The sequence below is a fragment of the Agelaius phoeniceus genome, chromosome 2 (assembly GCF_051311805.1).
Source record: "Agelaius phoeniceus isolate bAgePho1 chromosome 2, bAgePho1.hap1, whole genome shotgun sequence".
Lineage (NCBI taxonomy): Eukaryota > Metazoa > Chordata > Aves > Passeriformes > Icteridae > Agelaius > Agelaius phoeniceus.
The window spans coordinates 67,878,785-67,894,624 of NC_135266.1; the positions used below are offsets into that span (position 1 = coordinate 67,878,785).

At 45.7% G+C, this 15,840-nt stretch overlaps 2 protein-coding genes across 8 annotated transcripts in view; one reads left to right on the plus strand and one right to left on the minus strand.

Moving 5' to 3' along the window:
- NBEA (neurobeachin) overlaps positions 1 to 15,840 on the minus strand; it is a 459,156-nt gene that overhangs the window by 137,914 nt on the left and 305,402 nt on the right. For all 7 annotated transcript variants that reach the window (XM_077173791.1, XM_077173789.1, XM_077173793.1 and 4 more), the window contains one exon: positions 11,272 to 11,408. In XM_077173791.1, the coding sequence (XP_077029906.1) occupies positions 11,272 to 11,408 (137 nt within the window). The remainder of the gene's footprint in view (positions 1 to 11,271; positions 11,409 to 15,840) is intronic.
- Positions 5,905 to 9,445, plus strand: MAB21L1 (mab-21 like 1). Its single transcript, XM_054654748.2, has one exon. The coding sequence runs from the start codon at positions 7,491 to 7,493 to the stop codon at positions 8,568 to 8,570; it is 1,080 nt and encodes a 359-aa protein (XP_054510723.1). The 5' UTR covers positions 5,905 to 7,490; the 3' UTR covers positions 8,571 to 9,445.

Genomic DNA, 15,840 nt, shown 5'->3' on the forward strand with positions numbered 1-15,840 from the left:
AAGAAGTAAAAATCCCACAACTTTTCCCCTGAAAGTTTCCCTTAATTTTACAAAATAATTATTTTGTATCAAGTAAACCAGTAAGTAAATAAGATTCATAAACGTGAAGTCATAAAGGTATCTCCTTTGCCTCATCTAAAACTAAGAAGTCTTAAGAGACAGCACTGTCACTACCCTAACAGCTACACTGTAAATTTTTATCTTCTTTTCAACGGCACTAATATATTGTAAATGATAACTTTTTAAAAGGCAAAATCTATTTCAACTATCAAGAAAAATTGATAGTAATATTCGTTTCAGATAAACAGATATTTCCACAAGGTAATATTTCTCTTTCAATAGTTTGATTGGGTATTTATGAAACTACGACTACATGTTATTTCTATAGCCTTTCTCATTTCAGGGACATCAGCACTATGCCACACAGGATCTACTTCTTTATATTCTGTCCTAGAGCTGGCCTAAAAGCTGGAAGGGAAAAGTAGGAAGGACAGTAGGTGATGGAGGTTAAATTTTCAAATTCAAGTAAGAAGGCAACTGGAGTGATTTGCTGCCCTTAATAGGAGGCTCAAATTTCCCCTAGATAAAATATTGTGTTCTACAATGACAATGTTCCACCAGTAAAAAAAAAAAATAAAAGTTCAGAGTGGTGGTGGGAATATATTTTAAAGGCCAAAAGATCTAAGTATCATATTTTTCCTGAGAAGATCTCACCTCTTCTTCCTTAAATAATAAGTTGGTTGACATGTTTCTATTACAGTTATAGTTACGATATTTTTAGGAACAATAAGTATTCTTAGCGAGTAGATTGCTTTTATTTAAGAATACTGCTAAAATACTCTGTAGCTTTAGGGAGGTCAGAAATAGTTCTGAATATGTGAAAGTAGATGAAAAAACAGAGATTCTGAAAGCATAATCTTTCATCTGTTTCTCTGAATAACCTCATCCTCCTCAGAAGGGCTTTAGAGTGTACTGGGGGGGAGGGAGGCAGGGGGGCATTTTTGTGAGATTATGTTGTTAAAATATGGACAAAACAAGAAGATATTTTAACACTATGGCTAAAGCACAATGAAATTAATAAGGAAGTGCTGCTTGACAGAAGTGTAGATATTTGAGCCAAAAATATATTTCCTCACCAACACATGCATTTGATGCATTATGTATTTTAGAGGCTCACTGTATCTCATCCTCTTCAAATGTTAACCTCCAAGTGTTCTAGCCCTGATCCTACCCATGATGTCACTGGTGCTTGTAGGCTCACAGAGAAGTGCATGGGCAGTTATTTGCAGGATCAGGGCCTTCATAAGGTTCAACGAAACTTATTAATCACTTACAACCAACTCACTCAACTCCTCCCTTCACTGTTATTTGGAAAGAAAATATTGGAGAGCTATACACTACATTAAAATGAGAAGTCTGCATTGAAATATGTTAGGTATGTCCATCCATAGCTAAATCAAGATGAAATGAGTTACACAGGTAATTTACCATACTTGTGTAATTGCAAAGAGAGAGGGCAAATTTCATTTTGAGTTGGAGGGACATAAGATGCCCAAAGTGTTTGCAGCATGAAAATTAGTAATAAATACATAATATGATCAAATGTATACCAAAAATGGTGCTTACTTATAACTTCCTATGGCCAATATTCAAATGTCTTCTGCTAATTCATTGCCAATAAGCAACGTCTTCTGCTAATTTCAGTATCTTCAGCAGCTACTGATGAGTTGATGTAGTTTAGTTTGATAGTCAGTATGAAACCAGCTTACAGAAAAACACCAGCCACAAAATTAAGCCTGTTGAAGACATACCACCCTCCCATTTTGACTGGGCTAATAGGATGCTGAGTTGCCCCTAAGACATAGCATATTGTGTGATGCCATAATTTATATAACGATGTATTTCAAATGCTCCCATTCTTCAATTTCAACTTACATTTTCTAACACTCTAGTCCTCTCTTGTATTCCAGGGCTGAAGTTACTGAGGGGAAAGATTAGTTTAGACATGAAGTCTTCAGAAGCTGCTCATCCAACACATACAGCTTTATCTTCAAGGGCAACGTTCAATATTTTCAGCCACTTAATCATATACAGCAATAGGAAGTAAATGAGAGTTCTGCAGTGTTGGATGGCCCACTACAGATGCAATAGATTAAAAGGCACTAATCCCCACTGATTCCACACTCTTCTAGCAGTTCAGCAAAAAAAAGAACATTCTCCAAGCTAGAGATCTTAAAAAAAAACCGAAACAAACCCAATGTTGGACTCCTTAAATAAAATGCTGTACTATAAGGAATGTCTGGATTTGGAGAAGCTGACGGATAAGTGAACCAAATGAATAATTCAATGCATTTTTTTTCCTGCTTACATGTTTCTTCAGTTCCAGCCAAAATCACAGTTGTGCAAGCTCCGTGTTTACTTTTGAGACACAACATTTTAGAGAAAATAAATCAATTACTGTTTTTTCCCTTAACAGATTGCAGATTAGAGGAATTTAAAGCATTAACAGTTCATCTGTATGACCTAGAATGACCAAATCCAACAGTAATGCAAATTCTCTTCATGTTTTTCTTTAATTTCTAATACAAAGCAAACACATACACATAAAGTTTAACACTAATGAATGCCAATTGTGTACTGTAAAAGGGACTATGTCATAATTTCTAAAAAAAAAAATTTAAAACATTTGCAAAGAAATGTTCACAACAGAGGAAAAATGCTTGTGTACCAAAAGATGCAGAACTTGATACCCACAGGTCTTAGCAATGAAGTGTATAAATTTATTAAAATTGGAAGATTGCAAACATTATAGTAACTTACATCTGAACTTTTCATTTGTTCCTAAATTTGAAAGCGGAGGCAAAAAGTAAACTACAAAATAAGAATACAGAAAATTGAAGGTACCGTCAACTTCTATCACACACACAAAAAAGATGCTGCCTATTTTATAAAATGTGACACATATAGCAAACCCAGCACAAATATCTGTCTTTAGTTTTCTTACTTGAAAAAAAAAAAAGTGAATTTATTGTTGCTGGCAGGATGATATGGATGAAATAACCAGGAAGAACTGAGGGGGGGAAGGGGAGAAAGAGGAGCCAAGAAATCAGATACATTCAATGAGCCTTCAAACTTACTTCAGCAGTAGGGATAAATAATTTAATCAACTCAGCTTCATTCTTTTTCTTCCTACCTCCCTAGTGCAATTGGCAGATATTAAAAAATAAAACTTTAAAATTCATGAGCAGTTGTGTGTGGAAGAACTATCACTATATAATAAGAAATATAAAGTGATATCCATGCAAGCCCTTTGTGTAGATATGCATCTGCAAGTGCATTTTAACTCACGCTTTTCACCATATGAAAAAGAAATTATTGGTTAAATTTATATGCATGGCAACTTTTTTTTCTTTTTTTTTTTTCCCCTAAATTGCAATTTGGGGTTGGGGGCAAATACAGATTTTCAACAACATTTGGCTTTTTGGCTAACATGAGCACTATAGGCAATGTAGTTTGAAAGATTTGATATAACAAGCAGAGTTCAACAAATATTGTTATAGTACCCCGTAATTAAGGGAAATATCTGGAAAACAGCAGTTTGGTAAAAGTCACCAACATCATATGGCACTATTATCAGGACAAATGATCAATCATCATTTTAATGAGGCGACTTTAATCCCGATTTTCCAAAACAACTTAATACTCAATAAACTCAGTAGAAATAAAATTCATTGCTGAAAAGGTGTTCCATTTGTAGTTTACCAAGGATGCATTAATAACTACAGAGAAAAATTAACTGAAGTGATCAGAGCTTTGAAAAATATCTATATTTTTATATCATATATAGTCATATAGATAATAATTTTCGACGTCTAAACCAAACTGACTTCTTGTCATGGTAAACGATTGGGTCACTTCACCAGTCACATTTCAGTGGTGTCTGTGATGCCTAAAAATACAAATTTATAAACTATTAAATGTTTGGTGTGTGAAATGAAATGATGGAGTGGAGTTGATAGTGACCTTCAGTGTTAAACGTCACCTAATCAAGCCTAAATCTAATAATTCTCATAGCAATCGAGATACAATGAATACGTATAACCCTTGCATTACTTGGTATCATAGCTTAATCTAAGCACTACACATTGAAAACTCTTATTTAGTATCTAAGATGTAATTTTTGCTTAAATTAATTTTGCCACGTCATGAATGTTATGACTTCTGACAGCTTAAAGGTACGACCTTTCCACTTTTGCCTTTGGCAGCTGGAATTGCCAAGCTAAAACCCAGGGGGCAAAACCAAGCAAAACCTGGCCCGGAACATCCCCACCGCTAACGTGCAGCTCTGAGGCTCCTGCATCCCTGGGAAGTTGAGGGGTGCCCCCACCGCAGGAAAGGGCTGTTCCCTCGGCTGAAAGGGAAGAAGGAACAACCTTTTGTCCGCCTGCTGTAACTTTCGGTTTTACCCGGCGCTGCTCTGTGACCCTGTGGGAAAGGGGCTCTTTGACATTTCCATCCCAGAGAAGCCGCCCCCGACACGGCAGCGCCGGCGGTGTCGAGCCGGACGGCTCCGGGAGCAGCGGCCGCCGCCCGGGGCGGGAACCGGGGCCGGACTGGGGCCGCCGCGGGCCTTCCCCCGGACCAGTCGGTCCCAGGGACACGTCTGCCGGAGTTGGTCCCGACTTGAGCGCTTTTCCTTCCTGTGTACAGCCCAGCCGTGCCCTGCTGCGGCCAAGGCCGCCCCGGGTCTGAGGGCACGGCACGACCGGCATCGCCCCCGGGCCCGAGGGGCGGGCTGGGTCGTGCCGGGCCCCATCCTGGGGCAGCGGGGCGGGATGTGCCGGGCCCGAGAGGTGCCTCCCCTTCCCCGCCCGCCGCCGGGGCCGGTGGCGGTGCCGCCGAGCCGCCACTGCGTGCGCCGGCCCCCGCGGAAGGGGGAAGAGGGAAAAGGGAAGAGGGAAGAGGGCCGACCTTCGCCCCCGCCGCCGAGCAGGTTGCCCGCGCAGCCGGGGGCAGCCGCCGGTAGGAGCGGCGGGGAGGCGCCCGCCCGTGCCCTCGGAGCTAGCCCGAACTCCTGGAAGCGCCTGCTCCGGGAAGGCTGGGGCGGCCGGCCCCCGAGCTCGTAGCGCCGCGGCCGCGCACGCCACCGCCCCGCAGGGGAGGAGAGAGGGAGGGAGAGAGGGAGGCGGCAGCCCCGGGCCGGCGCAGGGACGGCGGCAGCGCTCCTCGGCGGCGGCTCGGCAGGCACCGGGACCGGGAGCTCTGCGCCGCTGCCGCCGCCGGTCCCAGCGCGGCCGGGGGGAGGCACGCGTGTCCCGGCCGGGAAACTGAGCGGAAGAGGGAGAAAGCCCGGGAGGAGACTGCCTCCTCTCCGCCCCAAAGAGCCAGAAAGTGATCTCCTTCTCCCGGCTGCGGCCGAGAAGAGGTAAGCTGCTTCGAGACGACCGGTCACCTGCAGTTTTTCAGCGACAGCACCAGCCCTGCTCAATTCATGAGCAGGAAAGGATTCCGGTCGGCTTCCTCCTCGGGAGCGGCACGGGAACACCCATACAACCGCTAGACCGAGGGAGCCAAGCGCGCGGTCACAAATCCTCCGCTATGTGCAATAAAGTTGGTCGCATTCGTACGCTGAATAAATGTCGTGAAATGTTCTTTGTGGTATGACTTCTCCTCAGCGACTGATATGCCCGTGACAGTCACTTTAGGAAAAGTTAATGGGTCAGTAGTTTAAAGATTCCAAGCCATCAAAAGCTTTGGTGTGGTTTTTTTAGGGGTTTTTTTCCATATATATATATATATAAAATTTAGGGCTCTCTTGAAGTGAAGCTCAGTAAATGCTGTGAAGCAGAAGAGCTTACCACTCCAGCTTATTTGCAAATAAATGTCCCGATTACCAACACTTAAAGTACCGAAGGCGAAATTTGCTAATTACACATCACACAGGCGAAACCCCAAACTGTCAGACAAGCAAGCCAGCATGTTTGCAGTCGCTAGCGTGCCTCCCGTGTGCACATTTACTAAGCGCAGCTTGCTAACACAGCTCGCTGTACGATAAATCCTCCAGGTTTGAAATTAATAGGTACTTATAGTGCGTCTCGAAAAGCAGCCGAACATCCACTCCTCACAACATATCGGAGAGCAATACAGAATACAAAAACGACGCTAAGAATTGGCAAAGGAGATTTACCGTCTCTATCTGCTACTTGATTTTTGGAAAGAACGTGAAAAAGACCTGACAGATATGTTTAGCGATTGATTCTCCCTTCATAAGGTACAAATACAAAAAGCAAGGCAGAGACAATGCCGAAATGCATTAAACCTTAAAATCGATTAGAGCCCGTCAGAAGATCCTTTAAAACAATACAAATCGTGGACTTCTGAGCAATATTTTATTCCAAAGAACACTAAATTTGCCGTGAATCCGCTGCCTTGTTCACTGGCCGGTTCACGAGAGAAAAAAAATTCCAAACCTACTTCTCGCTTGCAGTTACAGATAACTATCAGGAGGAAAAGGACAGCGTGATGTGACGCCGAGTGGGGGTTAATGAATTTACGCCTGTGCTCCTGCCTGAGCGAGCCCGGTCTGTAGCTCCCTAGTTGATGGATGCCCATTAATACACCTGCATTCACGTCCCGGCCATGAGGAGGCACGCAGGGATTCAGTACGGAGCGGCACAGTTTTGCCAAGTCCTCTCGAAACGTCAATACCCTTCAAGTTACACCCAAAGGAGAGCGATTTCTCTTGATTTCCGAGTGTACAGAGGACCGGGGCGGCTTTCTAGCCGGTAACCTTCTACCTTTCTATATGTGCCTGCGTGTGCGTGTGTGTGTGGCTGTGTATACATATCTATCTCCTAGAGAGGGATTAATTAGCCGGGTTCGAGCTGAAAGAGGCTGCAGTGACGAGCCCAGTGGCGATTGGCCGCCCGCCTGCCTGGCCCTGCCTTTATAATTTCCACACGAGTGCATCTGGGCTCTTATACAAACCAACAGCCAGCTTCTTCTGACATACACACACGGCACTTTTTTCCACCATCTGATTAACCGCCCTGCATACACACGGTGATTACTACGGGAAAACATAAATAAATACGAAGAGGTTTTATTATTTTGACTACTGGAACCCTCGCTGTGTCTCAGTGCAACTTTTGTTTTTTCTTGCTGCTGGGAAAGGTGCTGCTCTCGATGCTTTCCTCTCACTCACGGACCCTTTAAAAAAAGGGGAAGGAAAAATATCGCCCCCTCCAGTCCCCCGCCCGCTCCCCCTCCCTTCACCCCCCCGCCACACACACTTCAAGACGGCTGATCTAAAAAAGCAGGAAGAGAGCATCTGAGGAGCAGCAGCCCCGGCGCATTTTGAAAAACATTTGTTACATTTCAGAGTGCGGCAGCCTGTTTCTCCTCTGAAGTTGGCTCCAGCCATAGCAGCCGCATTGGATCCCACAGCCTATTGCGAGACTCCGGTATACAATCCGGATCTCTGCCCCAACATGATCGCGGCCCAGGCCAAGCTGGTGTATCATTTGAATAAATACTACAATGAGAAATGCCAAGCCAGGAAAGCTGCAATCGCCAAAACGATCCGAGAAGTCTGCAAAGTGGTGTCGGACGTGCTGAAGGAGGTGGAGGTGCAGGAGCCTCGCTTCATCAGTTCCTTGAACGAGATGGACAATCGCTACGAGGGGCTGGAAGTCATCTCCCCCACGGAGTTTGAAGTCGTGCTGTATCTGAACCAAATGGGGGTTTTCAACTTCGTGGACGACGGCTCCTTGCCGGGCTGCGCTGTGTTAAAGTTAAGCGACGGGCGCAAGAGGAGCATGTCCCTCTGGGTGGAGTTCATCACGGCGTCTGGCTACCTCTCCGCTCGCAAAATCCGGTCCAGATTCCAGACTCTGGTGGCTCAAGCCGTGGATAAGTGCAGTTACAGAGACGTGGTAAAGATGGTGGCGGACACCAGCGAGGTGAAGCTGAGGATCAGGGATCGGTACGTCGTGCAGATCACTCCAGCGTTCAAGTGCACGGGGATCTGGCCGCGGAGTGCTGCGCACTGGCCGCTTCCCCACATCCCCTGGCCGGGACCCAACCGGGTGGCGGAGGTCAAGGCGGAAGGCTTCAACCTCTTGTCCAAGGAGTGCCACTCTCTGGCCGGCAAGCAGAGCTCGGCCGAGAGCGATGCCTGGGTGCTGCAGTTCGCGGAAGCTGAGAACAGACTGCAGATGGGCGGCTGCAGGAAGAAATGCCTCTCCATCCTCAAAACCTTACGGGACCGGCACCTGGAGCTGCCGGGCCAGCCCCTGAATAATTATCACATGAAGACTCTGGTTTCCTACGAATGCGAAAAGCATCCCCGCGAATCGGACTGGGACGAGTCGTGCCTGGGGGACCGGCTCAACGGGATTTTACTGCAGCTCATCTCGTGCCTCCAGTGCCGGAGGTGCCCGCACTACTTCTTGCCCAACTTAGACCTCTTTCAGGGCAAACCTCACTCGGCCCTGGAAAACGCGGCCAAACAAACGTGGCGACTGGCTAGGGAAATACTTACCAACCCGAAAAGTTTGGAGAAACTTTAGAGAGTAACTATAAAAGCGGCCTGACCGATAAATCTGCTAATTTCCCGATGAAGTTTAAGATGCCTGTTTGAAAAGTCATATATTTCCACTTGACAATGCAAATAATATTCTCTTTTAAAAAGGAATATAGCTTAGGCTCCTCACAAAGAAAAGCAAATGAGAACAGCAAGCATCATTCCTCTTCGTCACAGTTTTGCAGTTCCCCGTGGGGGAAAAACAAAAAGAAAGAAAAAAAAAAAAGAAAGAAAAGAAATGAAAGTGTGTTACCTGGAAAGGAAAATTTGCCGTAATTTGATTGTGACCATTCTGCCTAAAAACGGTACCAACGGATTATAACAAAACCCGGTATTTTTATGTAAACCTTCTGTGAGTAAAAGCTATTTGGATATGCCACCTGAACAAACCCTAATGTACCTTTTAATTTGTATCAAATATTGTGATCTCACATTGTCTTTGAAATTGTGGATGTTGGTGTTTTGTGATTTGGTGAACAGAAGTTAAATTGCCATTTTGGATACTTCAAGGACATTTTCTGCTAAAAAGAAGATACCATTTTAAAAGGTAGATTTTATCACGGTACTTTTGTTAATTGTCTTTTGAAGTGTCTGAACTTAACAAGTTTACATTTCTCGTTTCATATATATTGCTTGTTCTATTTCTAACATTCCATAAATATACTTGAAATGTTATTTAAATATATTCAAAAGAAATTTGGATTCTGCTTATATAATAACGCTTGAATATTGGAATTATATATTTGAAAATGCACTTGAAATACACTGGATAATTACTTTTTGTGATTTAGATTTTAATTTCTGTTGCTGATTTATTTAATTACAAGCTAATAAATGAAGTAAAATGCATATGGGTAAGCGTTTCAATATCGGATCAAGTTTTTCACTTGAAAAACAAGAGGCAGCTATGTTTTGCGGATTTTTCCTTTCTGTGGATAGTTGTTTAAGTCCTGTAAAGCAGAAAACTTAAGGGCAGAGTCCTGACTTTGCATTTGGAATAGTTTTGTAGAATAGGGAAATATTGGTTGTACAAGCATATTGGAATTTAACTCCAGATCACCATCAGCAGCTGTCAGACACCAGCGTACTTATTAATACAGTTACACTTTTTCAGCAGTCAGGAAAGAATTCTGTTTTGAAGGGTTTATTGTACGGTGCTGTTGTGTTTCTGCTGGCTTTTGAACAAAGCCGAGGAAACACAACGTATCTGTGAAGCAGTGTTTTTAGCAAGCAGCGATCCTGACACAACTAGCAATTTGGTGCAGGTACTAATAAAGAAGAAAATAAAATTCATAGGTGAGAGCCAGCACCAATAAAGTGAACAACAGTATTACTTCTGACCTACAAATCCGTTACGAATGTGATAAGATTGCCAGCTCCACTCCCAGCAATCAAGCCCCTCAGCTCCCAGGGCAGTCAGAGGGAATAACATGTGCGTGCTTACAAAACTGCACGCAATCCAAAGCCGCCCGTCTGTATCACACTGCCTGGTCCTTCTCAGGGTGCATTTCTTTAAAATGGCTTTTAAATCAAAACGCAAATTAACAGCGCGGATTTTGACAAGGATCCTAATAGTCAACAAGTGCTGAAAAAGGCCGATCTCCTGAGTGACACCCACTAGCAGCTATTTCCAGTGGGTGCACTTCAGCGAAACTGTTATACCCAGAGATTCTGACAGAAACTTTTTACCCTGGCACTGCGAAGAAAGTTCCGAGTTTGACAAATTATTCACCGAAGAGAAATCACTTCATTGCAAACATATTCAGACGAGGAGTTTTCTTGGAAATTATTTATAATATTTCTGCATTAAAAAAACCCAACCCCAAGGTCTTTGTAAAAGTACCTCTCCTATTTCCTCTCTTCCAACATTTTCCAGAGCAATAGCAAAGGAATAAAGCAAGAGCGATAAGAATAAAAAGACATGCAGACGAGAGGAGCGCCCTGTTAGACACGTCCCTTCTGTCTGCCCCCTCCTCCCCCGCGTGGCATCCCCCGCGCCGTTCCCGCGGGGAGAAAGCCACGCAAAGGTTTCCGCTCAACTCACGCACCCCTCCCTGCTCTGTTGCGGCTGGGCTGGAGGTTTTCACGGAAGGGAGGGGGAAGTGGGGCGGCGCTGGGGAATTGGTAGTAGTAAATGACTTCAGAAAAAACCAGAGCTTTCCCAGGAACCAAGTCCTCGGTACATGTCTATTCCCCCCTCCCCCCTTTTCTTTTCTCCCCCAGAAAACAAGCATTAACTTTCATTTCAGCAGTTACAAAGTGTTTACAAAATGCGCCGTATTTTCTTACGTAGAAACTAACGTTTTTGAAATAACGGGATTCTCCGAGAACCTCGGAAGGCGTAAAACCCTCCGCTGTGTCTCGGGAAGGCTGCGGGCTAGGACTGCTGCTCCCTCCAGGGATTTCAGAGCAATTGGCTTAACTACTAAATCTGACCACGTTCATACAAAGGCACCGCGAGAAAGGCTGCTGGAAAACGCGTACGCTGCCGTAATAGAGGATTTAACATCATTAATACATTGCGCTTTTTTTTTTTTTTTTTTTTTTTTTTTTTTTTTTTTTAATGCAGCGAAAGGCGGCAGACGGGAGCGGAGTTTGGAATGAGGGGGCGGCCCCGGCGCACGTGTGCCGGGATCGGGGACAGGAACCGAGACCGCGCCGCCCGCCCGCCCGCACGCCGCACTCACCTTGGGGTCGATCTTCTTGAAGGCCGAGTCATCCTCATCCACCTCGAAGTAGATCTCTGTGGTGGTGATGGAGAGCGTCCCCTTGGCCACCACCACGGGGGCGATGAGCTGTGCCGGCGTGCTGAGGACCACGGGGCCTGCAAGGCAAGGGCAGCGGCGTCAGGTTGGAGGCGCCCGGCCGGCCCATCCCCGGTGGCCCTTCCCTCCGCCGAGCCAGCGCCCGGCGAGCCCCCTCGTAAACCCAGTTTGTAAACGCCGTGTTCATTCCCCTCCTGCCCGCGGCCAGCGCTTTGAACTCCGCGGCCGGGGCACAAGCGAGTTTGTGAGCTCCGGGGTTGCGAGATAAATCACAGCAGCGAAATTCAGAGGGGTTAGGGTGAAAAATAGCTGCCTTTTAGAAGAAGGTCCCCTCTCTTTTCATGCCCTTTTGCTCCTCGTTAACGCTATCACTGTTTATGTGCGATAGCGGCGGCTCGTTCCACACCGCTTCGATCTGGCAGCCCGGGGTCCCCGCGGCGGCCGGGCCGGGCCGGGGGCGCAGCGCAGGGCAGCCCGCAGCCCCTGCCCGCCACACTGACCCTGCGAGCCCTGGGGGCATTATTTTTAAGTCTGGATCCAGACCTCAAGTCGGACAAGTAAATCCAAATACCAAGGGGTTTTGTTTAATTGTTTGGGTTTTGGTTTTTTTCCCCCTTTTTTTTTTTTTTTTTTGTCACCTATTTCAATACCCCATGCGCATAAAGGCTAGCATTGTTAAATACATTTACGGCACGATAAATTTTGTTTCAACTCGCTGCCGCTTATCCTTTTAAAATTACTACAACAATACTTCGCTCAAATATATTCCTTAACGAGACGCTTTCACGGGCATTGAAAAGATGGGATGGGGAAAACCTATTGTAAAAGGCAGCCTTCTCCACACAAATTTTTAAATTTTAACTCAGGAAAACAAAAATCAAAACAACCCTTCTTTAATCCAAAAGACAAGAAGATCGCTGTTTCACCATCTCATCTTCAATATCAATGCCATCTTCTGTTAAAGCTGACAGTGGCCGTGCTTAGGAAGCTCACTTGCTTCGAAGAAAATATTATGTATTAAATATTCTTCTAGATTTAATTATCCCACGAAAGCCTGTGGGATAATTTATATATACATACATAAACACACAGAGCCACATACGTGTACAAACACGCATCTGACACATAAATAATAAAACTCCAGTATTGAGAAGGTGGGTACGTCACCTGACTGATGCGCCTTTTAGAAACTGGCCAACTGACCATCTCAGGAGGTACTAAACAGGGTTTGACTGTTACACGCAGCTAAAAAATGTCCCTTGCAATAAGGGGACCCCTGCTCAGAGGGCAGAGAGTCGTGAGCCTCCCGCTGCCTTTCCCGGCCGCTCACCCCTCCAGCAGCGCCGTGCGGGCGCTGGGGCGGCCGAGCCGAGCCCGGGGCTGCGGCTCGCACCGGGGCCAGCGCCTCGGATGCGCCCTCTCCTCCTCCCCCAGCACTGCCCGCACACTTCACTACCAGCTCTCGCAGGCAGCACTTCAAATTACTCACTTAGCCCAAATTACTCCTGTATCGGCGCATCTAACTGTCATGTTGTTAATGCTTTACTTTACTGTAACACCCAATTTGAGCCCTTATTGCTCAATATTTTGTCATTTACGCTGCAAAATAAATAAAGAGGAAGGCAGGAATTGGTGTGCGTACAGGAGGAAGCTAAAACGCACAGTTTCAGTGACAGCTTTCAGCAGCCCAGCGTGGCGGACGGGATAATATTGATACAAACTCTATTTTCTTTCATTTTATTGTTTTCCATCTCCTAATAAACCGAGGTAGCCTCTTGACCCCAGTCAGCTGATCGGAATCACATGCGCCGGGCTTGCCTTGCTGCTCTCCCAGTCTCGCCTCCATCTTCTCTCCCTCCCTTGGCGGTGGGAAAGGAGCCGATCCGAGCCGGGGAAGCCCGGCTGGAGGCTCCAAAGGGCAGGGTGATCGATCCGAAACGCCGCTTTAAAGCCTCATCAATCTTCATCTAGGTTGCTCAAGTAATTACGCCCGATTCTCTTGTACGATTACAAGTGGATTTGGGTTTCTATTCCCCAGGCCCCCTTTCTTTGTGTTTACAGAAGGGGGGTCTGGGCAGCCGGCGGTTCCCTGCCTTGCAGAAGCACTTGCCCTCTCAAGCAGAGCGCCCTACCCCTCCTCTGTCCCTGCTCGGGCACACTTGGCCCGGCGCAGGGTGATGGGCTCCCGGGCCTTTGTGCCGGGAGAAAAGCGCCTTGGAAAGACGCGTCCTGGAAACGACCCGATATTCTATCACTTTAAGGAGGCGTTTGTGGGCTTTGCTGAATCCCAGAAGGAAGAACATCAATTTAATCCAATTACCTCTTTTTCCCTGGTGTTGTGTGGCTAAAATAAAAATAAAGCCACTGCTATTTAATGGCCAAAAGGCCAAACCCTATAATCTGCCATTCAGGCGGAGACAATGGTGCGCCCCGGTGAGCGGGTGATGTGCCCTGGCGGACTGGAGCAGGGGGCAGAGCTGCAAAAGCAGGGGTGAATGTGGAGGGAAAGGGAACAGTCACTTCTTAGCCCGTTCCTGAAGGCAGGGGAAATCGGGGATTTCTGCCTTTCTATTCCTCCCGAGAAAAGGCTCCGAGTTCCCTCCCAGACTGGTACCTTGGCATCTGCCCTGCATTCTACTCAAATGACACCCTAGATTTGTTGCAAGGTTAACATGTCAGAGATATCACAATGCGACAAGGAATAAGCATTATCGTACTTTCCAGATGAGAAAAGGTTTTCCTGTGCTTTTTTGTTTAGGGAAAAAAAACGAAAACAGAAACAAAAAAAATCCCTACAAAAACAAACGAACAAAGAAAAATCCCCATAAAAACATAAAGCAAAATAAATAGCAGATACATTATGGGATTTCAGGAAAGGTGACGTTCAAACTAAGTTTAAAAATATCTTTACAGACTTTTTCTTTTCTTAAAGCACAAAATGAAAAAAAAAAATCGGTATTAGCAGTGTTTCATTTTTACACTTGTCCTTTGGAAATCTCCAATTACAACTTGCAATTCCATAGCATGTTTAAGGAGCACTGAGTCTTTTTGTTGTAGCCTTCAGGGAGCAAGCCAGCCACTGAGAGAATACGAAATTAATCCACTACAGCTATAGAGAGAGAGGATTATGTTTTAATCCCCTTTGGGACAGTCTCTGGATTTTAAGGATCCGATATTAAAATGTTTACATAGAGCATAATCAAAATAGCACAGATTTTTCCATATGGCACAGAGCTATCGGGAAGCTCTGGATCTCCTTCCCGAACCCAATTGATAATCTAATGAAACAAAAGCTGAGCACACCTGAGCCAAGAGCCGCGGGACGGGCTCATTCGCATTCGGGAAGGATAACGAGCTTCGGCTCCAGCCTCCGCCCGGCCCCTCGGCGGTGGCGAGCTGCGCTTTTCCAGGGGATGTAAATATTCATTTCCATCGCGGCTGCGGCCCCGGAGAAGGCCGGGGCCAGGGCCGTGCTGCCCGGGGGAGAGGCAGCCGCAGCAGCAGCGGCACCGGGGGATGCTGCCGGGCGCTCCCCGCGCAGCGCAGGGACCGCAGGCGGCACCGAGGGCGCTTCCCTTGCCGCTCCGGGGGAAAGCCAACCTGTGGCTGCCTCGCTTCGCCCAACAGGCTGGCGTTTGTGGAGGGAGCCCGTGTCTAGGGCGCTTGTCAGCTCTTGGGACTCTAAGCAAAATCATCTCTCTTTAAGGATCGTTTCCTTGCCCCTACCGAACCTCTCCGGAGCTATCGGGGCGACCGCAACAGAAAGGCAGCGACCTACCAGAGAAGTTCTGGCCTTAAAACGAGAGCAGAAATCACTTCAGACACACAGGTCTAGCAATCTGTTCAAATGGTGATTTTTCCCTGTTGCCTGATCCCTGTGGTCAGCCCATGTGATTTACATTTCTAAAATAAACTCTACCACACATCTACCTTTTAAAATAATATTTTCTTTCCAAACGTAAATAATTGTGAAATTAGAAGGTCCCAGTGAATAAAAGCAGAATGTAACTTCCCCGCTCCCCTGCGGAATTTTTGTTAAACAGAGACTTCATTCCCTGTTCTTGTAACTTAGCTCTTGTATATTTCAAGTAAAGCTAATCAAGGCAAGTGAAAAGTTCCATTAGGTTTTTAAAAGTTTATCTGCTGATGGAATATCAGTAAAATTACACCTTTTAAGGAAAGCTGCTAAAGAGTGGTAGTTTGAACTTATTGTTTCAAATATTTTCATTTTCATAAACTGTCATTTTTAGCTGTAAGAGCTAAACACGTGTTACATTCATGAGCCTGAAAATTACACTGGAGGTATATCTGCTAAGAAGATTGGGCACAATTACTCCTAAGGAGGGTAAGGAATATGCTTTTATATGCTGAATTACGAAAAAAGACATTTACCTGCTGCAGGCCTAGAAGTCTAACTTTTAAAATAAAATTTTGGTGATTACCCATAAACAAAAATGTATTAGCTGGGACAAGTACTTTGAAAACATATCC

Bases quoted from the DNA above. Each gene is read 5' to 3' on its own strand.
- MAB21L1 (XM_054654748.2), top strand. From the start codon at position 7,491: ATGATCGCGGCCCAGGCCAAGCTGGTGTATCATTTGAATAAATACTAC.